Source organism: Neopsephotus bourkii, unplaced genomic scaffold (assembly GCF_033783945.1).
Source record: "Neopsephotus bourkii isolate Nb327-2 ecotype Australia unplaced genomic scaffold, CSIRO-AGI_Nbou_v1 NB_1287, whole genome shotgun sequence".
NCBI classification, from domain to species: domain Eukaryota; kingdom Metazoa; phylum Chordata; class Aves; order Psittaciformes; family Psittacidae; genus Neopsephotus; species Neopsephotus bourkii.
This window is the reverse complement of record NW_026901771.1, coordinates 3,319,874-3,343,483: the sequence shown is the minus strand read 5'-3', so window position 1 is coordinate 3,343,483 and position 23,610 is coordinate 3,319,874. Positions and strand designations below refer to the sequence as shown.

The following is a 23,610-nucleotide window of genomic DNA, read 5'->3' as shown; positions in this document are numbered from 1 at the left end:
TCTGGATCAACTTACACGTTTCTCCCACAGTCATTGTTACACGCATGAGTCCCTCGATTATCCGCAGAGGCTTGGTCTATGTAGGGTGCTCTAAGCTCCCTTAGGAGCCTCCCACTCAGACATGAGTCTTTCCAGGTTTTAGTTCTATGAACCAGGTAATACAGCTTGAAATTGTAGGTTATCAGGTAAAAACAATACTCTGCACATCCAGAGCACAGAAAGACAATGGTGGGTGGGGGAGTCCCGTGCCCTGCCTACTTCCAAACCTATCACAGGAGCATGCCACAGGTACATCTCGGCAAGTGCACCTCAAGGGCATGTGAGAACCCAAACTGGGTCTCTCTGGAGGTGGAACGCACTGTCCTGCCCTACCAAGGGCTGTCCCAGGACAGACATGAGCCCCATGGTCTAGGGACCCATCAGCAGGAGCAGGACTGTTGGAGGGAAGGGATACTGCAAAAGGGTCTGACTCCCAGGGGAAGATCAGTTTGGTTTTACAGTAGGGGTGTTTCTGGGAGGAAACAAAGACAGGGAAAGGTGTGAATCTGAGTGGTTTGGGGAGGAATAACTGTGTGAAATTACAGGTATAAGGGGATAAAAAGGGTTGGTCATATGCAAACATGACTTGGCTGCCACAGGGACCAGCGGTGTCCCAGTAAGCTCTGCATGTCTGTCTCAAAGGGCAAGCACACAGAAGGACTTGGCTCCCAGAGGGGACTGGGGGAGTCCCAGCCAACTGCTGGGAAATTATGAGTGCATGTGTGTGTGTGTCAGTGTTGGAGGTCTGTAACAGCAGCTGGAGTTAGGCTGTGGCCTCAGGGGCTTCTATGACCAAGTGCCAGCAACTGAAGAGACTGGGATCCAGTAGCTAGCTGCTTGGGAGCTGGAGTGTCTTAGCCCAGCTGTGGGGTGAATCCACGTTGTACCTAGTGGATCTTTGTTCAGATCAGGTGGAGCAGGAACAGGATGAGGGTGTTGGTTCTTGCCTGGATTTAGGTGTCAAGGTGGTTGCATTCCCTTAGGATCTCTGAATGAAGTGCCTTATCTTTGCCAGACTTGTCTGTCCTTTTGAATTTCCTTCTCACTACTTCCACGCCAGCTTGGAAAGGAGAAAGTTACACAGATAGAGAAACATCCTATGCATCACAAAATCATAGCAGTACGGAGCACTCCGGTGCTCTCACAATATTCCACAGGAAACTCCACTCGGTGCTGAAAGGAAGGCAGACAGGGAAGTGTAGATTTAATGCCAGGATACTCACTGAATACAAAGAAGTATTCAGTCCATCTCAGTCCAGTCTCTTCTGCCTCAGTCCTTGGCACAGGGTTGTAAGGTGTCCTGATGCTGAGCTAATGAGGTTAGTGAGATTATTTGGGAAAGGATTTGCTTGTCTGTATGTCTTCCCAGCTGTCTGGGACATATTCACATTTCTTTATGTATCATGATGGCTAGAACCACTGTTGTTTTCATGTACAAGTGAGAGTCTCATCTAGATTATGGTGACTCTTACAGGTATTACTTCTACTATAATTAGTTGATCTGAATAAGGTTCATTAAAACATTCTCTCACATTCAAGACCTGAAAGAAACTTCATTAGGGGCCAAGACAGCAATACCTCACCTTCTATTCCATCAACATGCTGCCTTTTTCAATCTGGCTTCATATGATTAGAAGAAATGACCTAACAGGCACCTGTAGGTATGACCACCACTTGCCATTTGTGGAAAGAAATTGAACTCACTCTATAATTGGTATGAGCTTGGGAGGAAGTAAGTCATGGTATAGAGGGAGGAAAGAGAAGCTTTTCCTTCAAATCAAATGTGTGATTCATTTGTACATAACTCAGATGACAGACCTATACCTAAAGTGAGGATGAGAATTAACCCCTTGTTGAGTTTCTCATCTCTCAAAGCACTATCTCAACAATCAGTTCTAGTCCTCACATTCTGTGTGACAAGCAAGAGTATCTGAAAGATGAACTGGAACTTTGATGATTTTCTTACAGGCCAGTTTCCGTTCCTAATAAACTCCAACAAGCTGTCTCATGGATCTGGGAGGAGAAGCATACGTTTGAGAAGACATCTTTAAATGATTTCTGATAAAATATTGGAAGTTGAAAAACTAATTCAGTAGAAAAAAAAATACAGTGAAAAATATTGTAGAATAAAAAGCAAAAACTGTCCAGGTAGTCTCGACAACAGGAAATTACAAGGGAAATTAGAGAGATGTTCTTAACAGTCATGCTTGTATGTCTTCTAAATATGCAAGCACTTCTCTGTAAATAAACCAAACTTAGGTAAACTAATCCTAAATGCAAGTTGTTTTGGTTCTACTGGTACCCGATTAGCATTCTATTAACAGAGGTGTATTTACAAAGGTGGTTGGTACAACTCAGTGGTCTCTATCAGTGTCACAGCTCTTCAATGTCATCATAACCTGTATCTTCAAGAGCAGGGGATGAATGTCTGTCAGCTGCAGAGGTCCTGTTTCCTGACACATTAGGACTCCAGCCTGAAAACAGGAAGGGAAGAACACTGAGATAAATGCACATCCTGAGCATATTACATGGTCCTGCAGCTGTCAGCATGGGCTATCAGTTGTCTCCTCCAGAAATCAGAGCCTTACATACGCATGGCTGTGAGAAATGTTTGCTTTATTCTGCCTCCTGCTACACATACACATGGTCATTGTAGTAAGAAGTAACAATTCTAATTTGCAGCAGTCAAGACTTGGGTTAGGCCATAGGCAATAATTTTATAGCTGTAAGGGAAGCATAAAACACAGCATAGATCACCAGCAGAGGTTGTGGAAACACTGCTACTGAATGGCTGCAAGAACAGAATAATAAACATCTAACTTACGCTCCTTGTGTAGGTAGGTAGTGTTCCTTCCTGGCAGTGGTTAGGTAAAACCTAGGTGATACCTTGAGGTACCCTCCACCTTGATTTTCCCTGAGTTCAGTACAGTAACTATAGATTATGAAAACCAACAGCCTGCTCTTCCTCACCTGTCCGTGAATCCTTGTTTCTGTCACTTCCTTCAGGGATCCCAATGATTTCCTGATCATTTTGCTCTGAAAAAGGAGCATCTTTAGGTCCAGGAGCTTCTGTCGCATCATCATAACTATCTTCCAGGGCATTTTCGGGCAGTGGAGAGACCTCTGGAAAAGTACAGGTATTAATTATAACAGGGAGAGATCTTCCTCTAGAGAAAGCAGTAGCTGATGATCCAGCCATAATACTGACATTGTCATCATGATAATGAGCAATCATAAACTAAGAATCCTCCTGAGGACTCTAAGGTATTCCAGACAACAATAATATAGCTCCAGTAGTTGCTGAGGGTGCACTCAATACAACTACCTATATCATTAAGAAGGGTATTGAACAGTACCAGTCCTAGTATGGACCCCTGAGGGACACCACTTGGTGACCTCCATTTGGACATTGAGCCATTGACAGCCACACTATGGATGCAGCCATCCAACTAAATCTTTTTTCACTGAATAGTCCCTCCATCAGCCTCAGTTCTGTGAGTAGCCAGCTGTCTGATTCCTCAGGGGCAGCTATCTCTGTGATCTGTACTTAACTGGAATCCATCCCTTGTTTCACTGTTTTATCGTATATACATACAAACACAGACATACAAATAATGCATATATAAAATTAAAAGTCAATCAAAGCATTCCTATTTCACTTTTACCTTATACTCAATATTCAATCTGAATAAGAAAAAGATCTTATTTGGTATAATTACCTTATTGATAAGCATTTTAAAGCAAGTAAGGGAAAGTTTTTAGTTTAATTTTAAATAACAAAAAACCTTAATATAAGAAAAGCAGTAAAAAATATAATTAAAGACGTGGTAGCACCGAGAGTCTGGGATAGGGGCAGATGAGGTCCAAAACTGCTTGTGCCTGTGGCAGCTGGTCTCTCAGAGACCAGGCAATAGCTAAGAGAGCTTTTTCATCAGCTCTAGGAAAATGCAGTTCTTCTCCAAACACTTGTTCTCCCTCAGCTTTTCCAAACGAAGAAACCCCACAAACCCCTCATGTCTGGCAAATTGCCTTCTCTTCAGATCACTTGGATTAAAATTCCCAAATCAATTCCAATCGTATGTCAATATTCTCATTTGAAGCATGCTTTTTTATTGTCTGTCTTCTCCCCATTTATTTCAGAAGAGAAGCTGCTATAGTTGCAGTTGTCGAATTGTTGGGTTCATGTGACTGGGTCCTGTGAAGACTGCAATACTACCAGCAAACATTTCTTTTCAATTTCATATATAGAAGAGAACATTAGCACTTGGGTGCCAGGTTGTGTGACATTCTTCCACCATAAGCATAATCAGAATCTTTTGGTTCACATCAAAGCATCATTAGTAGACGTGAAGTGCAGCAAAAACTAAAAAATTAATCACCAATAATGCTTTGGAAGTTAAAAGCTACCCTGATTTGGGGTCTTTTCTTTTGTAGGTCCCTGTTATCCATTACCTTGAGTTGCTCCAGGGCCATTTTCTTCATCACTGTCCCCACTATAAAACTGTGCCTTTGTTTTTGAACTCTCTGAATAAGAATCTAGGCAAATGAGAAAGAATGTGAGGTCAGATTAAACTCTCCTTAGCTGCTAAGACTTCATGAGGGAAAGAAGTCTCGTGTATATACCGTCTGAGTCCAACAGGTTCTCAGGCAGTCAGTATTATTCCTACAAAGTAAAGGGTTTACAGAGGTATAGCCAAGAATCCATCAAGGGCCCCATAACACCTCTGTGTCTCATGGAGGAGGTAAGGCATGAAGGGAGAAAAGTGATCAAAAGGAGAAAGCTTACAGGGACACAGAGTTGCTGGGAGGGAGATAAAAATTATTCCTTTATATGTTCCTGCTTTAAATAGTTGCAGCAAGAGTTGTTTGTGTTTTGGTTGGTTGTTTGACCTATACTGATCTGCGTTGTATGGCTTCGGACAAGGATGAATTGTTCCTAGGAGAGGAATTGGCTTAATCTGGTGTGGAGGAAACACCTCTCCTCAGATCCAGGAATTTTCAGTTTCCCAGGAGGTTTGGGAGCTGCAAAGTACCGCACTGGGATCTGGGCCACCAGGATGAATTTTCCCTTGACAAGAGCAAGACATACAGACCTGAGAGGCCAGTTATACCCTGCTTTTCCTTCGTCGTGTTATAATCGATCTCTTCATAGACAGCTTCTGAGAAGGGATCATAGGATAGTCTGGAGCCTGAAATTAAAAGGCACTAATCACTGACACAGTTTCTGCTCATACTCAGGATAGGGTCATGAAAAGGACAAGTGACCTAAGGGGGTCTAACATGGCCTGTTTGGTACACAGAAAGTCACTGAGAGGTGCTGACTGAGGATGAGCACTGCTAGATGGTAAGTGAAACTCTTAGTGTTGCAGCAGATGCCATTCATCTCAGTCACCCGTCCCCAGCCAATTAAGGAGGCATTTCATACAAGTCAAGGGACTTGTCAAGGAGGCATTTCATACCAACCATGTCAAGGAGGCATTTCATACAAGTACCGAGGGACTCACCTTTCTGCTGTGCTCTGGCACGTTGGATCTGTCCAGCAAGAATGGCAAGGACCAGGCAGAGAAGGGCCCCCAGGACGATGCAGAGGATGATAGGTACTGAAAGTCTGGTGCTCCCTGTTGCAGGGCGGCGGGGAGGATCTGAATGGAAATGGAGAAGCGACAGGTAGAGAATCAGGCAATCAAAAGGGCTGCTCCTCTGTAGCCTCCTGTTGTGCCTACACCAGCAGGTCACCTGTTGCCCAGTTGTGGGTCCTGCTCAAGCAGCTAGAATTCAGCAGCTGGGGATAGTGCCATTTGGCTCTCCTTTACAAAAGGCTGCAGGAGTTGCTTTCTGATGACCTGGAATATACTGCTGATTTACCTGCTATGCAGTATCAGGGACATTAAATCCTCATTTGATGGGAGAAAGAAAGGGGGAAGGAAGAATGTTTTACCTGCTCTAGTGGGTGATGCTGTTGTTTCTGTTACACCTGCAAAAAGAAGGCAAGTACAGATAAGAAAGAGGCAAGCATGAAAAATAGGGAGAACACATCATTTGTGAGGTTCCTGCAGTCAAATTATGAAGGAGCTAGTCACTGGGATGTACAGCTGGCATAATGTTCCCCCTCCTTCAGAGGTGTGTCATGAAGCAAAGGACCAGTCACTCACCAGAGCACTCCACAGCAGCATCTTCCTTATGATCACAGTTTTTGCCAAACAAAGGTTTGGCAGGACAGTCCCAAAGAGATAGTTCTGTTCCTTTGCAGTGCACCTTCTCCAACCAGATGGGACCAGTCCCTTCCCCAAAGGCAGCTTCACTCAGAGCAGACAGAGCAGATCCACAGCCCAGCTGCCTGCATACAACATTAGCATCTGCCAAATCCCAGGAATCATCACAGACTGTTCCCCAGGAACCTTGCTGCCAAATCTCCACTCTGCCTGAACATCCATACTCTCCTCCTATGAGTCGTAACTTCTCCCTATCTGGAAAACACAGAAACTTTCTATGTTACTGAAACAGCAGGAAGGTCCACAGGGACCAATAAGGAGCAATGAAGAGGTGAATGTACCTGAACAGCTTGTAGAGTTTGGACACTCAGCAAATGTGGCTGGAGATGTTGCCTCTTTTCTTCCTGCAGAATTTAAATACTGAAGTAAATAGATTATTCTCTGAAAAGAGAGAGGGAGTATAAAATGCCTGAAAATTAATCATAAAGGTGGGGTTTTTTTCCTATAATAGATCCACGGCCTATCTAGTACTTGGTGGATCGCTCTTTGGCTATTGCTATGAGTAAGATAACCTTCCTGATGACTGAGGATCCCTTCTTGTATGAGGCAGCTGCAATCCCTTTCAGGAGACCTGAATGTCATATAGAATTCATTTATATTATATTGGGAACCCACAGGTATGAAATACTGTCATAAGAGCAGGCATTAGAATTGGACCTTTAGAACTGAACTAATACATACATTTGGTCATGGCTACATGCATGCATATGAGTACATGTACCTATGCACCTATATGCCTCCTTACATGTAGAAATACATACATGCCTCTAGACTTCTTGAGATGTCTGATCCTAACACAGATCTCACAGACTGATTGTCTATCATAGGTTTTTGATTTAAAAATATGCAATGGTACTATCCTATGAGGATTTCTCCCAAGTAACTGTACTCGATGACACTCATATAGTTTTAATTTACTCATTTATGTCAAGGATATAGATGAAGAAAAAACATTTTCTCATGCCATTTGCAGGAGACTAGAAATAATATATATAAGATAACGAATGAACATGATGTATTTACTGCAATGTCCATAAATGCATGCATAGGTTTATGTATATATCTAGGCAGTCCTGTACACATGCATTTCTAATTACCAGTGCAAGTAATATGGGTCTCTTCTGCTCGATTATCACATGACTGAGCATTCCAGGGGTCTGACTGACATTGCCAGAGAGAGCTTTGTTGCTCAGTGCACACAATGTGGTCCAGCCACGTGGGTCCAGAGCCTCTGCCGTATTCAAAGTCTCTTGCGATTTCCCCACCATCTCCACAGTTCAGGTGTTTGCACACAGTTGCTGCAGTGAGTTGAGACATCTGATTGGAACAAATGCTCCCCCATGTCCCATTGTAGAAAACTTCTAGCCTCCCAGCACAGTCATTGCCATTCACCAGCCTCAGAGCCAGGAACTCTAGAAGTTAAGACATAAAAATTGAATTAGAGGGGCCTGATTCTGCTAGGAACTTGGCTGTGATGACTGAAACCCACAATCTGCAAACAATCCTATTCATCATTCCGAATGAGAAAGTGCCAGAGGAAACCACTCTAAAAGTGACAGCCACTTAAACCCGAAAGTTGTACAGCGACCCTCTATGGTTAGGCAGCATTCATCAGTTTGTACACCAACAAACAGTGATGGTTGCCCCCTCAGTTACAGGCATATTTCTTCAGCATGTTGAAGCATAGGTGCTGAGGAGTCACATGGAAAAGATGAGAGGTAATAGGCACAAGTCACTCCTGGGGACATTCTGACTGGACACAAGAGGAAAGTTTTTCACAATGAGAACCATCAGCCATTGGAATCATCTCCCCAGGGGAAGAGTGGATTCCCCAGCACTGGGCACTTTTAAGGTTTGGCTGGACAGTGTGCTGGGACATCTAGGCTAGGTCATGCTTTGCCTAGAAACACTGGACCAGATGGTCCTTGAGGTCCTTTCCAACCTGATACTCTATAATTCTACTATTTTCTGCTCAGATTTGTTGAAGTTTGGGTGTGCAATGACTTGTTCACAATGTTTTCAGAGCCAGTTGGAATGGCTCCCCTGCAGAAGCACAAGCAGCCCTGCACCCTCCAGTGACTGAAACCCTGCCACTTGTAGCCAGTGTATTTCACCACTCACCTCTGTGAAGCACCTATTTAAGAAGCATTTGAATATGCATCCACTATAAACTCTACCATCATCATAATCATAAAATACATACATTATAAAATCTACCATTAGTTCCAGATAATAGGTATTGGCATTGTAACAATGTGCACAGGTACTCAATAAAACTATGCCTCTCATTCTGGGAACCACATTATAGGAGTTAACATCATACCAGTCTCAGCATCTATTTATTACTAGATTCAGACCTTGTACCTGCAAAACACATAAACAAGAAGGTAGTATATGAGGTAAAGTATGATTACTTTCTTCTACTTATTTTATGTAAAGGCACATATTTCATTGGTCCAAAGACCAATCAGTAAGTAAACCCTGCTCTTCAACAGTAGAGACTTATTTTCTGAGGGATTTCAGTGGTTGCAGGCTTCCCAATCCAGGGGAAGGGCTGTTCGGTACTTTATCACTTAAATGAGCTCAGGTTTTCTTTTGGGCTGCATGAATAAACCATTGTACAGCTCTACTTTTCCAGATGCCTGGCCATGTACTCACTCTGCTCATTATTGTATGGTTGTAACTGGAGAATCATAGAATAGTTTGGGTTGGAAGGGACCTTCAAACCTCCTCTAGTCCAAACCTCCCTGCAAGAAGCAGGGACATCCTTAACCAGAGCAGGTTTCCCAGAACCACATCCAGCCTGGCCTTGAATGTGCCCAGGGATGATGCATCCATCACCTCTGAGCAGCCTGTGCCCGTCTTTTATCACCATCATTGTAAAGAATTCTTTCCTTACATCCAGCCTGAATCTTCCCTCTTTTATTGAAACCATCACCCTTAGTCCTATCATCAGGATAAAAGGCCCTCCTAAAATGTCCCTCCCCATCTTTCTCATAGGTCCCTTTTAAGTACTGAAAGGCAGCAATAAGGTCTCCCCATGGTCTTCTCTTCTGCAGCCTTTCCTCACAGGAGAGGTGTTCGATTGCTTGGATAATTTTTGTGGCCCTTCTCTGGACCCACTCCACAGGTCCCTGTCTTTCCTGTGCTGGGGGCTCCAGAGCTGGATGCAGTATTCCAGGTGGGTTGTCATCAGAGCAAAGCAGAGGGGCAGGATCACCTCCCTTGACCTGCTGGTCACGCTCCTCTGGCTGCAGCCCAGGATACGATTGGCCTCCAGGCTGTAAGTGCACATTGCCCGCTCATGTCCAATCTCTCACCCGCCAGTATTCCCAAGCCTTCTCCTCAGGGGAACATTCAATCCCTCCATTCCCCAGCCTGTATGGTAATTACTTAGGTTGTATGATTCCTGTCTAAGCAGCATTTCATGGTGCCAACAGATAGCGTCTGTTTAATCCTTCTAGGGTGCTACCTGTGTTTGCTATCTGAGTGGGCAAAGCTTCTAACCACCCTTGTGGTGCTCTACCACTATGAGAACATAGCATCTGACAATGTTGCTGGGGAGGAAAGGGTTGGTCTATATAATCCACTTGTTAGGCAACTCCATACTTTCGTTTCTCTCACCGTGCATAGTTTCATTGTCCACAGTGTATGTTGTATTATTCCACATACATCACACTAATGGCTTTCATTATGTCTTCCCAAGACAAAACTAAGCACCTTTCTCTGTCCTCAATCCCCCACACCATGCTTAGCCATTTTGGTGGGGCCAAGGGGATATGCTGACCAGCTGCACTTGTAGTCAAGAAAGCAAAAAGCTGTCCAAGGAAGTCTCTGGCAATCGCTTCTTCCCTTTTATGCAACCCTCCCCTTTCAATCCACAGGCTCAGAAAAGGATTTTCTGAACACACCTGAGCATAGGACTCCAGCATCCTCTTTGTGTTGGCAGTTGTGATGGCCCAATGCCCTAGCAGGACATGCCCAGAGATCAGATTCAGCCCCAGTGCAGTTTACATCATCCAGCCAGATCTGTCCTGAGCCTTCCCCATAATGAGCAGAGTCAAATGCCTTGATGGCATGTCCACATCCCAGCTGCTTGCAAACAACATTAGCATCCGATAGGTCCCAGTTATCATCACAGATGGTGCCCCAGGTGCCATCATGATAAAGCTCTACTCTCCCAGCACAGCGCTCTGTTGCATTCACCAGCCTGATCTGTCTGCTACCTGCAGGAAGAAAACCCATGTGTCAACCTGAAATAGAACAATAATACAGAGGTGCATGTTATGGTTGTATGTTTAAAGCACTTTTAAGGCATCATGTTGTTATATTCCAGCTCTTCTGTTATGGCTTCTTGGACAGAACTCCTGAGGAGCTAAAACCACATAAAGGGAAAGGCCTGCTCCTGAATCTGGTAAATATTTGAATGATTACTGTGAAAAAAATTGCAAACAAGGAGTGTCTGGTCATACTAAGTATATTCAGAGATCAACTTACCTTAGAAAGCTGGAGAAGCTGTCTTCTATCTAAACTCAGACAGAAACAATTACTGTTACAGATGGGTTACAAAATAAGAGCAGAAACAGTTCCAATTTACTTTACAAAGGCTGCAGGTACCTATAAATATGGAAATGTCACAAAACAAAACCTATTTAATTCCTAAGTGGCAGTCAGAATGTGTGGCAATATTGGCCAAATCAGTATCCTCATGGCTCCTATATTCCATTATTTCTCTTTTGATTTTGTGAGATAAATTCTATAAGAAATCCAGATGAAGAAAGCATTATATCAGTTACATTTGCTTCCTTAACTATCATTTATCCCTTAGAATATACAAACAGGTAGAAATTAGAAGCTCAGACCCAAGCCTGTTTAATATTCGGTGAGACCACAAAGTGGGCTAGATTTAACCCTGGGAAGCATTCTGTACCTTTTGCACAGTAACTCACCTGAGCAAACCACACCAACATCTTCAGCAACTCCTGATGGCACTGTGTGAGAATGGGAAGTCTTACAGAGCATCAGCTGAGTCTCATTTCCAGCACACTGGACACTTCTTAAGCCAACAACACCGATGCCTCGCTTAGACCTTGGAAGGTAATAGGCTTTCTTGGCAATTCCACACTCTAGTTGTCTGCATACCACATGAGCATCCTTAATGTCCCAGTCATCATCCAGGACCCTACTCCATGTGCCATGGAGTAAGATTTCAACTCGCCCGTCACAGCGGCTCTCACCACCTGAGAGTCTGAGTGATTCAGCAAGACCTGGACTCAAGAGAGTTGGAAAATGTATTGAATAACATCTACTGCTCTTATTGCAGTAGAAATAACATGCAGGACAGAGATAGAAGACAAATTTCTATGTTAGTAAAACAATAATTTTCAGTACTGCTTAAAGGAGACAGACTCTGTTAAAGCTTTGTTTGCTTTCATGCACATAAGGGTCTGCAATGGGAAGTGAGAAAGTCTTCCCCAGCTTAAAGACTAAATCCCATGAAGAGTCAGGCACAGTGAGTCCTTCTACTAAATGAAGTTTCTATGCTGAAACAAAGACTGGAGGGGTGGGGCAAATAGGGTTGGGAAGGACAAAGGGATGGAACAGGAGGGAAAGGAAGAGAAAGGAAAAGGGAAGGAACTTGAGGAGAGGAGAAGAAAAGGGATAAGATAGAGAGAGGAAGAGGGACATACCAGACTTGCTTGGCAGAGTAACATCACAAATGCTGCTTTGGTCTAAAGTTGCACTACCAGTAAAAGCCCACTCCTGCCTTACCTGAGCAAATAACAGTGGCTGCTTCTCTGGCTGAGCAGCTTGGATTTCCCAAAGTCGCTTGAGCACAGTCCCACAGGCAGGACTCTGTCCCATCACAGTGAAAAGCATCTCTCCATACATGCCCATCCCCGTCCACAAAATCATCTCCTGTCTGGATTGACTTTGCATAGCCACAGTTCAGCTGATGACAGAGAACGTTGGCAGCTTTCAAGTTCCAGTGGGATCGGCATAGACTTCCCCATGTGTCTCCATGGCGGATCTCCACTCTGCCAGAGCAGGTGGTGCCGTTCACCAACCTGCCCCCTGGGCACCCTGAATATAAGAAGTGAGTACTGAGATGTCGTGTATGTACTCATGAACCTGAAAGTGACTGGGACGTGGGAATTATTTCTCCTTAGTATTCAGTAGTAAAATACTCCACCGGGCCACTGGAACTCCCATACTCACAAGTAGACTTCAATCAACCCTATTTTACTGAGAAGGATGACTAGAAACCAGGAGCTGTTCCCCTTTGCAATTTTTAAACGTGGGGCACTAGGTTTCAGGGCTATGGGCGCACCAATAGACCTTAGTTATTCTGACCAGCCTCACCTAGGGCCTCCAGCTACACACCCTGGGGCCTCACCCAAACGTGAACCAGGTCTTCAGTCCTTGCCTCAGCTATGTGACTGGTGTAACTGTCTCTAGTCTTGTCTCCTACTACTCATAGACTCATAGGATAGTTAGGGTTGGAAAGGACCTTAAGATCATCTAGTTACTCCTGTCTGTTCTCTCCAGTTGGACCCTACATCTGATAGTTTACTTTGCCTTTTCTGGGACTGTCCAGAGACCAGACATGATAGCTTGGCTTCACATAGACCCTCTGGAGTTTAGGTCCATATTTTTCCTCAAAAAAGGAGTTCTGTTCTGCTCTTAGACTTTTCCCATGCTCACCTGAACACACTACACGAGCATCCTTTCCAGCAGGGCATTCATCACGACCTAGCACACTCACAGAACAGTCTCTCAGATGTGAGGCGTTCTTCTTGCAGCTGAATGTCCCATTCCAGACAGATCCATTTCCTTTCCCGAAGGACTCTCCCTCTGGTATCTGTAGGGCAACCCCACAGTCCAGCTGCTGGCAAAGGTCATTGGCAGCTGGTAAATCCCACAGGTAGTCACACAGGGTTCCCCAAGTGCCGCCATGAAGAAGCTCTACTCTCCCTGAACACGTGGTACTGCCATTTGCCAACCTGTACCCACCATAGCCTGCAGGAAGAAAAAAGGAACTCAGCAGGGTTGGAGTTTTGGGTTTGATGGAGTTATTGTGCTTTTGCATTGAAAATTGTAAGAGAGGTCTAGCTGCAATGAACTAGCTACAATGAACTAGCACTCACTATGCCTCTGGTTACTGGGAAGAGTGTTAGACCAGAATGTTCCTAAGACAGCTCTGAAAAATAAGCCCAAACCCTTATTGTCCGTGTTGTAGCCTGAACTACATGACTACAAGTTTTTGACTTTGAGTTCAGTCTCTCCTCCTCTGCTCTGCTCTCTCCTCCTACAACGATAACGTTGCTACCCTGCAACACCTTTTCTTGCAGAGGCAGATCCAGCATTGCCTCGCATTTAGAGCATGTGAGAAATGTTAAGTAGCAGCTACCAGTAGCACTCCCTCTCCCAGTAGCTGGTCATCCCAGTAAGCAGCAACCGCAGTGTGCAGTTTTCAGCTTTCATCTATGCTGCAGCGTAAGACTGAACACAGCAGTAGTCCATGCCCATCAGCATAGTCACAATAATTTAAGCGTGTCACAGGCAGGACTATGGTGTCCTGTGCCAGCCCCATGCAGTCTGTCTATCATCTCACACTACTACTTCTTACCCTTGCCTGGTCCTTGTATTGTACTCCCCTAATGAGACCTGGATTTCTGCTCCGATGTGCAAGATGGTAACCTGTTGGTTACTGATAACCTCAGCTGGTCCATTTAGCTGCCACAGCTCCCCAGCCAAAGCTGAGGAGTCACAAATATAGTCATCCAGACCCCTGACAACTCTTTAACATAAATTGGTAACTTATGCCTCCTTTGAGCTTTAGGAGGCATGGCACCTCTTCCAGTTTTATCCTTAACTGAAGTACACGATTAACATACACAGTGGCAGCAGGGAAAATGTTCCTGTGTGTCTGCTCTGGCCATCTTTCCTGTAACGTACGTAACAAAGGCACAGAAGGAATTCCCAGCACTAATGAGCGCATACCTCCAATATCATGAAGGAAAATACAGCCCTTTTGAGTTTTGCATCCCTGGTGCAGAAGTGAAGTGGTTAGAAAAGCAGGCTCTCAATAGAATGAGTGAGATCATGGGGCTGCTCTATTACTTCCTGGCCTTCCTTGGACGGCTCAGGATGTAGCAGGAGAAATACCTAAGAATACTGAGGACCACAGAACTATGCAAAGGCTCCGAACTCTGGGTTGACAGGAAGAAGACACATGTAAATTATGTCCATGAGTCCAGAATCTCACCTGAACATATAACAGTGGCATCATGAGAACATGTCTTACTATGGAGCAGCGTTCTGGAACAGTGTGCAAGGTGAGTCTCATTCCCTAGACAGTGAAACTTTTCTTGCCAGATCAGTTCAGGTTTGTCACCAAAGTGAGCTCCTCTCAAGATATCCACAGCCTCTCCACACTCTAACTCATTACATATAACAGAGGCAGCTTCGAAATCGATGTGTGAAAAACAGACTGGAACCCATGTTTCTTGCTTGACTTTCAGATGTCCTGAGCAGGCAGTGTCCCTTCCAGTCAAACGCAGCCCAGTGAAACCTGGAGAAAACACAAACCAAAACAAAACAAGAAATCCAGCATCAAGAGTTGCTTGTACTGACCTAGTTTAATAAATCCCATACCTTCATAAGCAAGACACACGTCACTTCTCTGAGGACCACTGACACGTGGGAGTAATCATTGTGGCAATTCCTGTATGCTGCTTGAAGTACCTAAGAGCACTGAGAACCACAGAAATATGCAACTGTGGGTTGACAGGAAGAAGACATGTAGGACACGTGTAAATTATGTCCATGAGTCCAGAATCTCACCTGAACATACAACAGTGGCATCACGAGAATGATGATTTCCACTGACACGTGGAAATAATCATTGTGGCAATTCCTGTATGCTGCTGACAAGAGAGAAAATGTATGGGAATGCTTTTTTCTTCTTATTTGAAAATACTTAATCATTGGGAAGCTACAGAAGGAGGGGAGTTCTGACTGTTTGCCTAATACTGAGAAGTAGTAAGCTCTAAACAGAAAGTCATTTAGTAGTGTGTGTCCTTGAGACTCCATTATTGAAATGAATAGGGAGTTGGAAGTCCCCAGAAAGAAGAAACAGGAAACGTTGCATTCATCCTCAGAAAAGGCTAAAAAGACAGTCTGGAGATCTAAAGGCTAGTCAGCCTCACCTTGGTGCCTGGGAAAAGCATGGAGTGAGTCCTCTTGTAACACAATGCTGGGCACAAGGTGAATAGGAAGAGTGAACACGGATTTACCAAGGTTAAATCATGCCTGTGTGGTATTTTTACTTTCTCTGATAAAAGTCACTGGATTTGTGGATGAGGGGAAACCAGCACATGTCATTTACCTCAAATTCAGCAAGGCCTTTGACAGTGTCTTGCATGATAATCTTGTGTTCAGACCAGGATGTTACAGTCTGGGTGGGTGGACAACTACATGGGAAAGAAGGTAATTGGATGGTCAAACTCAAATACTAGTGATTACTGGGTTTCAGTTTACCTGACAGCTGGCAAGAAGGGAATACCACTTGTTCGGTCTTTCCTGGGACCTGCTCTGTTTAGCATTGTTATCAACAACCTGAAGGAGGTCATGGCAGGCACTCTTATCAATCTGAGGGGGTTGGGAGGAGATAACCCTGAGGGCAGAGCTGCAGTTCAGAGGGAACTGGACATGCTGGATTAATGGGCTGACAGCAACCTTACAAAAATCAAAAAAGGACAAATATGAAGTCCTGAAGCTGGCAAGGAAAAAACTCTTGCAATGATTCTTTATCCAAAGAGCAAAACCAAACACATAGAAACATAGAATAGTTAGGGTTGGAAAGGACCTTAGATCATTTAGTTCTGGTCCCCCTGCCATGGGCAGGGACACCTCCCACTAGACCAGGTTATTCTAAGTCTTGTCCAACCTGGCCTTGAACACCACCAGAGATGAAGCATTCACAACTTCACAGGGCAGCCTGTGCCAGAGCCTCACCGCTCTTGCAGAGGAAGGCATGAAAGCATACATACAGACATTGGATATGTTTGCCATTGCAGACTGTCCCGTCTTAGCTACATGAAGATCTGAAGAAGGGCAGATCTGTGGCATAACACAGCACTTTCTTGCTTCTCCATCTACACCTCGATCTAGCCCCCACCCACTACTGTCAAAGACAAGTTTACTACTGTTCTCCTGTTGCCTGGGTGAGCTGTGGTTGAACTAAATAGTGTTTCTGTTATATGTTATTTACTATGTCTTCTTCCATTCTGTGTCAGTGCTGTGCCCAGGAAAAGGAGACATACACTTGTAGTCAGCAGAAGACTTAATGCTGATGCAACTTATTTTGGCTGAGTGGAGGCCATGGAGAAATTGCTACCTCTGTGCAGTACTTAGCTTTATCCAGCTAGGACAAAGTTTGATCTCACCTCATAGCATTTTTCTGTTATGGAAGGTTAGATGACTTCTTACCTGAGCAGATCACTCCAGTATCAAGAGTATGTGGGCAGGAAAAAACACCCCATCCGGCATGTGAGCAGTTCCAGAGAGTGGGTTCATCCCCACGGCAAAGAACTCGATACAACCATGTTGGTCCAGATCCTTGTCCGAACTTAGCGTCTTTAAGAGCCTGAACAGCATATCCACATTGTAGTTGCTTACAAACAACCTCAGCATCTTTTATGGTCCAGTCACCGTCACACACAGTTCCCCACTGCTCCTCATGTTTTATCTCCACTCTCCCAGAGCAGGGGCCAGTTCCATTTGTCAGCCTCAATTCATCAACACCTTCATACACAGAGACAGAGCAAGGTTACGGGAAGAACAGTGCCTAATCATAATTACCTATTGCAGATGGTTAATGAGGTTGTTATTACTCTTAAACCAGACTTATTTGGTTCACCTTTCTAAATAGTCTTATTTAAAGTGATTTTTCTTTTTTTGCAGGGGGTTGTCTGTATTTACAATTTTGAACTAACTGCACTGCTGAAATGTAAGTTATTTCTAATGACAGGTGATCTTTCTCTTCTTCTGACCTATCAGTGCTGGGAAATGCTGAGTGATGTCCCTACTGTGTGATTCACAGAGGCTTCTTTCTTTGCTGTTCTGCCATGATGCTATCCAGCTGAAAATGTTCACTGGGGAATGTGAAATGTCCTCATTCCTGTGTTCTTTAGTGCATGAAGAAGCAATTTTCCTTGTCCACCTTAACTTCTTCTTCTCAGAGAAGCTATTACTTGCAATTCAATATCCTAATAGTCTTTATCCTTTCCCTTCTCTCTTGCCCTAACCACAGGGTCCCCTTGTCAGAGGTATCTGATGAGAGAAAAGAAATACTCCTGAGGAGTGGCAAGCTATCTCAGGAGGTGCAGCAGCATAAGAAGAAGACAGACATAGAGGTCTTCATGTCGTTCCTCATGCCCCACCATCTCTTGGGGTGGTGCTCATGCCCAAAGAACCCTCTTTTCCTCCTCTGCTCTGAAGTCTGCCTCTTTCCTTTGATACAGATACACATTTCCGAGTCCTTTTACCTGTGGACTCACAAAATAACATTACAGTCATCACAGAACACTTGATAAAGAGCCTGACAGAAGACGAAAGATGCATATGTTGGATTCTTGCTTTACAGTATTGAAATGCTACTGTAGATGCTTTAAATATTATATGGTAGCTTAGCACAGTGACTTAAAGTCTAGAAAACATGGGGATAATTTTGTCACATTCAAAGGCAGGAATAATGGTGGAACACAGAAGCTGTTCTTAGGAAGCCAAGCTACACAGAGACCTTCTAGGACCCAAGAAACACAGGGGAACAGGGCTGAGTTTGCGTCTTACACAGTAAACACTGGAAAACAGACACAGTAAACATTGGTGAAAAACTGAAGCCCGTAGCCTAAGATGTAATGACATGTAAAGAAAAAACCTTTTGTAAAAAAAAACCCAAACTAAATCTGCCAGATTTCATCAAAACCAGTCGTTGTAATTAAAGAACAATATGGATGTCATCTGTTTGTTAGTTTATGTGATACAAGCTTGTCTCTGTGTGCAGAGGTGAACAGAGGAACAGTGATAGATGGGGGAACCCCAGTAATGCAGTCAGGACCCTACCCTGACCCTTTCTGGGACTCTTTCAGCAGAGTGATCAATCCCACTAAATACCACTACCTATGCCATTAAGAAGGATATTGAACAGTGCTGGTCCCAGTATGGACCTGTGAGGGACACTACTTGTTACTGATCTCCATTTTGACATTGAGCCATCGACTGCAACTCTTCGGATGCAGCCATCCAGCCAATTCCTTATCCATTTAATAGCCCATCCATTAAAATCATATATCTTCAATTAATCATAAGAATTTGTGTTGGGAGCATGTAAAAGGCCTTACAGAAGTTAAGCTAGATTATATCCATTGGTCATAATTAGGCAATTGGTGTGTATTTGTGTCACTGCTACATCTTTCTGTATGTGTGATCAGACATGTACAGATGTATATGTGTATATGTGCACATATCTGTATACAAGTATATGTGTGTTACATATGTGCATGACTACTGGGCACTACAAGTTAGCCTCACTACCAGTTGGACCTCAGGAAACAGAGCTGTAGCTGCCTTATCTCTTATCATGCTACCAGTTTCAGCAACCCCTGCACAAGATGGGTTTTTAAGAAGGATTTTATCAAGCAGTAAGCAGACATTGAAGCAGTGATAATGTGAAAAGAGATGTGTCTTAAACGTTGGGAGACAGGACAACCTGAAACAAAGATGGGTATGTAATTATTTGCTGGATATAAATGCTCAATCAAATTATTGGAGAGGTATTTTATGTTTCAGAGGAAAGGAAGCTCTGCAGCTTTTGTGATGGCATTAAGAAGCCTGGGGCACTTTTTAGAGATTGAAGTCTGCCCCTTAACAACTAAATAGTTCTGTACTGACCATGTTCATCTGTTACCCATTGCTGTTGCTCATACACCCCTTGTAGCCAAGTTGTTGGATATGAGCTTTGTGCTTCTCAATGAAAAAACTCACAGGAAAGCAGTGTTGGCATTGCTGAAGCATGGGAATTGGAAGCCATTGGTGTTTAAAGCGTGAAAGAGGACACAACAAAATGGGTGGAAAATCAAACGGTGGAAAACCACGTGCAGGATCTTGGTATTTCCATGTTAAGGACAAACTACAAGCTAAGTGCACACAAGAGTCAGGAAGTGGTTGATGGCCACATCTGAGACTTGTCTTCACTTTGATCAAATTCAAATTTCAGCATCTAATGGAGCAGGAGAGAACTGGCAGCTTCTTTTGGGGTTTGGAGAGTCATTCAGGTTGACCATGTAGCTATAGAAGGTTTACAGGGCAGACATGTAAGAAGCCTGGTAATTTTGGTCCCAAATTAGTGCTGTTACTGCTTGAGTTCACTGTCTTTATGTGTTCAGTTCAGGCACAGCCATGCCTGGTCGTGGGCCCTGTTGGTCTATACTCTGGGGCACAGACTGACTTCTCAGTTTGACCTTGGTCTTGCCTCATCACCATGAACTTGCCTGATGAACTGAGGTAAGTGGGGCACTAGAGTTGAACCCAGCTCTCACCCCTGGGTCTGCCCTGCTTGCCTCTCTTGGGTACTGGTGGGGCTGGACCCTGACTGGACTCTGGAGCAGCTGACCCTTTCTGTACCCTCATGCCAACTCTACAGATTGCACTGGAAGCAAGAAAGGTATCAGAATCTGGCCAGGTACCAAGATAAACCTGCAGTACTCGTTATGACCCAGCACTGGGCAGTAATGTAAACAGAAAACAGTACAGTTTGCAAATAGCCCAGAAAGACACTTCTCAGAGACCACCTCCTGTCAATGATAGTATTTGATAAGCCACAAAAGATGATTAATTTGCGTTAAGAGCTTTGGGTTTTCGGGTAAGGTTTTCAAACCAGTATGGTGTCAAAAGCATCACCTTCCCTTTCTTCCTCCAGAGGGAAGTGTTTCTACATATCACACTGCTTGCTGTCATTTGAGATTGTGAATAACTACAAAATCCCTTTGTACTTGCAACATGCTGTCTCTCATGTCTTGAGATTAAATTCAGTGGTACTAGTCACAGAGTGAGGTTCTGCTTGGATAAGAAGGCATCAGATTTTTGGCTTTCTCCAGGTCAAGACCTAGTTTCCCTCATCCCATCCACTCCGCAGGGATGAAAATGAGCCGTGCATTTCTCACCAAGACCCTAAGTGGAGGTTTTCAGCAGATGGGAGAGCTTGATGCATCCCTCCGTGGGGATCAGCAGAGGGCTGCAATAGCGTGAGAGTGTGAGCACGGTCAGAGCAGAAGCATGGATCCTAGGTGCAGAGCATAGTGTCAAGGTAAACCTACTGTCGCTTGCATCTGCCAGTTGGTCCCTCTGTTACTATTCCCTGTTATTAAAAAGAAGTTGGAAGAAAACTCTCATTTCTGCATTACTGCTCAGATGACACTCAAACATTGCTACAAAGATGCCTAAATACAAATGCTTGATAATGTTTTTCACACACCTTTGCCCAGAATGGCCTGTGCCTGTTCTTGCCATCTGCTTGAATTGTGACTACGTCCACACAATTGGTGATAACCTTTAAGACTAGGGCCATGCTACATCAAAGTATCAACTATAAGTCTTTTTCTCATCACAGGGGTATGAGCTTCAAACATGTACACATAGCTCCAGAAGAGCAGAGAGACAAATAGTTATAAGCTTTCAGTATACATGAACAGCTGAGGGGATGGTATGTTCCCCAGCCAAACTCCACTGGACACACAGAGCACAGCAGCATAATTTTAACTGGAATAAAAACCTGAAATTATTCATTCTGTACACAAAGGCCTTAGGAGGAGAGGCAAGGCAGTAGGAAGAATATCCCACTGTTTTCTGCTATAAAACTTGAACACACATTCCTGTGAGAATGGCCAGCTACTGTTGTCTGAGTAAAATACAAAACTACTACAAATGGCTTAAGCTTCTTTCTCTCAGAATCACCAAGGAATCTGAATCAAAGACAGAAATATATTTAAACACCTTCTTGTCACTTAGCCTTACAGGTTGATGGAACAACAACCTGTTTATATTGAATTTACATTCTTTTCCCGTCTCACCGCCTTATGTGAAATAAAGTATGTACTTACCCAGGGAGACCTGAATGCAGAGGACAAGCCACAACACTGGCAGAGAAATATGTCCTTTTGTTGCCATCCTGGTAGCAGACAGATGAAACTTCGCTCTTTTTTAGGCACTGCGTAGACCGAACTCTGCTTGGACTTCTGTGTCTCTCACAAATGACTACAAAGGAGGAAATATATAGATTCACATGCTAGCATGAACTATGCGAAGGAACCAATAGAAATATTGTTCACCTTTTTAGACATTATCAACAGATGAATCTCAAACCTTGAGAGAACCAAAGCCTCCAATAAAATTTGAAAATAGTGCCTGTGACCTTATATGAAGGGTGGTTGCGCTTCTGAAGCCATCATTGGTATTGTCGTGATTTACTACAGGATCAGCACTGGTGGTACAGGCAGAGCAGTCCACAAAATAGTTATTTCTCATCTGACAAAGCAATGTGAAAGTACAGAATGTTGGTCATTTCATTGATTATCTTGGAAGAGAAAAAGGCAAAGAAAATCCCTATATGCGTAGCTCAATCACCTCCTTGGGAGAAATTGTACATCACTATAAAATCAACAGAAGTGGTGTTTATCACTTGCGGTACTTGTCTGAGTCAAAAATGACACCCGCTGAGCTCTTGAGGCAAGCACTTCTCAAGGCTCCCTTATTCGGTCAAAAGTTGCAAACTGTATGGACAAAAGCTCTTGAAAGACCACCTTCCATAGGATGTGAATGACAGGAGCTCCTGTTTCCTATATTAGGCTTCTCTTTGTTTCAGGTTACGTATGGCCATTGCTGGTAGTTCTTCCCACTCTCCCATTCACTCTAGAATGGTGAATTAAGGGAAGCAAAAGCTGCTGTTAATCACTGTGGTTACTTGACTCATCCTTGGTAACTGGAACAAGTTGCAGGGTGCTATCTGTTTACACCAGTCTAACACACAATCCTCTTTATGACACTGACACATACTCTTTTTGTCTGATGGCATCTACCTGTTGTGTATCCATAATCCCAAGTTCAGTGATGTGCAAGCTGTTAGGTCTTTGCCACACCAACAACCTCTTTACCTTCCCAGTGGGCTTTGTCTGCCTTTTCAAGGTCTGTATGACCTTGCAGTGGAATCTTGGATCAGACTGCTGTGGAGCTGCATGAGAAAGAACAGAGAGAATTTTGGTCAGAGACTACCCATTCTTTGTTCAGGAGTTGCTCAAGAGCTCAGACACTTGCCTGTGGTCTCTGCTAGAGTTATATGGCAACCAAAACTGGGTCTGGCCTTGAACTTTGTTGATTCTGACCCTGATCTGCTGACTTGACTTTATGCCTTGACCTTGGACCCACCACCTTACTATATTGTCTGGTCTGGATTGCCTGGGCTGCTGACTTAACCTGGCTGCAGTCCCCGGACCTAATCCATTTATGTTCAGGAACTATGGGATTATGCCTGTTGGTGAGGAAGCCTCATGCCTGGCTTGCTGTCAACTTCAGTTCCTGGCTAACCTGCCCTTGCAGAGCAGCCTGCTTCTGCTCCCTGATACAGACCTTCTGAAAAACAGGAAGTCACTGGGACTCCATTGGAAATCAGTTCAGAGTAAATAAAAAACACTACAGATGTGTTAATGACAAGGTATCCATTATAATGTCTGGTCATGTACCAAGGTTCAGGGGTTTCACTTAGCACTCTTTCACTCTGACGATGATAAGCAGCCATCAACAGAATTCTCACTGACATTTTAAACCCACTCCAGGAAATCTGAGAGCAAGATCTGTTTCTTGGTATGCAGACCCTTAATGACTAGAATCTCCTTCATGGGCACAATGACCAAGCGAACGGGTACAGTGCCCAGAGATGTTAGAACTCCAAAATTCTCAGCTAGGGAGAAGCTGGTGGTCCCTTTTTCTTCTCATTCCCATTGCAGACAGTGATGTCATCAGAGTCAGTATTCACTTGGGTTGAGATTGTCGGCATGAATTCTCTGTGCCCAGTGACAGTGGCCATGATGAGTATGCCTGATAATCATCCTGAATATGTCTGATGACATCAGGATGTGCTTCCAGTTGAATGACCAGGAGGAGACATCTATTCAAGGACAAGTTCAATGGCAACATGACACCACATCTGTCATCCAGACTTATCTACCTAGCAATGTTTTGT

At 43.9% G+C, this 23,610-nt stretch overlaps 1 protein-coding gene across 1 annotated transcript; it reads right to left on the bottom strand.

Moving 5' to 3' along the window:
* Nucleotides 1–337: 337 nt before the first annotated feature.
* On the bottom strand, nt 338–21,757 carry LOC133218720 (antigen WC1.1-like). Its single transcript, XM_061365430.1, has 16 exons — nt 21,476–21,757; nt 16,806–17,120; nt 14,581–14,886; nt 13,017–13,331; nt 12,084–12,395; nt 11,261–11,578; nt 10,223–10,537; nt 7,409–7,723; nt 6,593–6,655; nt 6,192–6,506; nt 5,978–6,013; nt 5,544–5,681; nt 5,133–5,228; nt 4,492–4,575; nt 3,010–3,162; nt 338–2,513 (listed from the first exon to the last, which is right to left on the bottom strand). Exons 1-16 carry the CDS (start codon nt 21,540–21,542, stop codon nt 2,413–2,415), a joined length of 3,249 nt encoding a protein of 1,082 aa, XP_061221414.1. The 5' UTR covers nt 21,543–21,757; the 3' UTR covers nt 338–2,412.
* Nucleotides 21,758–23,610: the final 1,853 nt, after the last annotated feature.

Bases quoted from the DNA above. Each gene is read 5' to 3' on its own strand.
- LOC133218720 (XM_061365430.1), bottom strand. From the start codon at position 21,542: ATGGCAACAAAAGGACATATTTCTCTGCCAGTGTTGTGGCTTGTCCTC. The intron at 10,538-11,260 runs GTGAGTTACTGT...TTCTTCCTGCAG, and splicing joins TGTTGGTGTGGTTTGCTCAG to GTAGCAGACAGATCAGGCTG. The intron at 6,507-6,592 runs GTACATTCACCT...TGTGTTTTCCAG, and splicing joins AAACTCTACAAGCTGTTCAG to ATAGGGAGAAGTTACGACTC.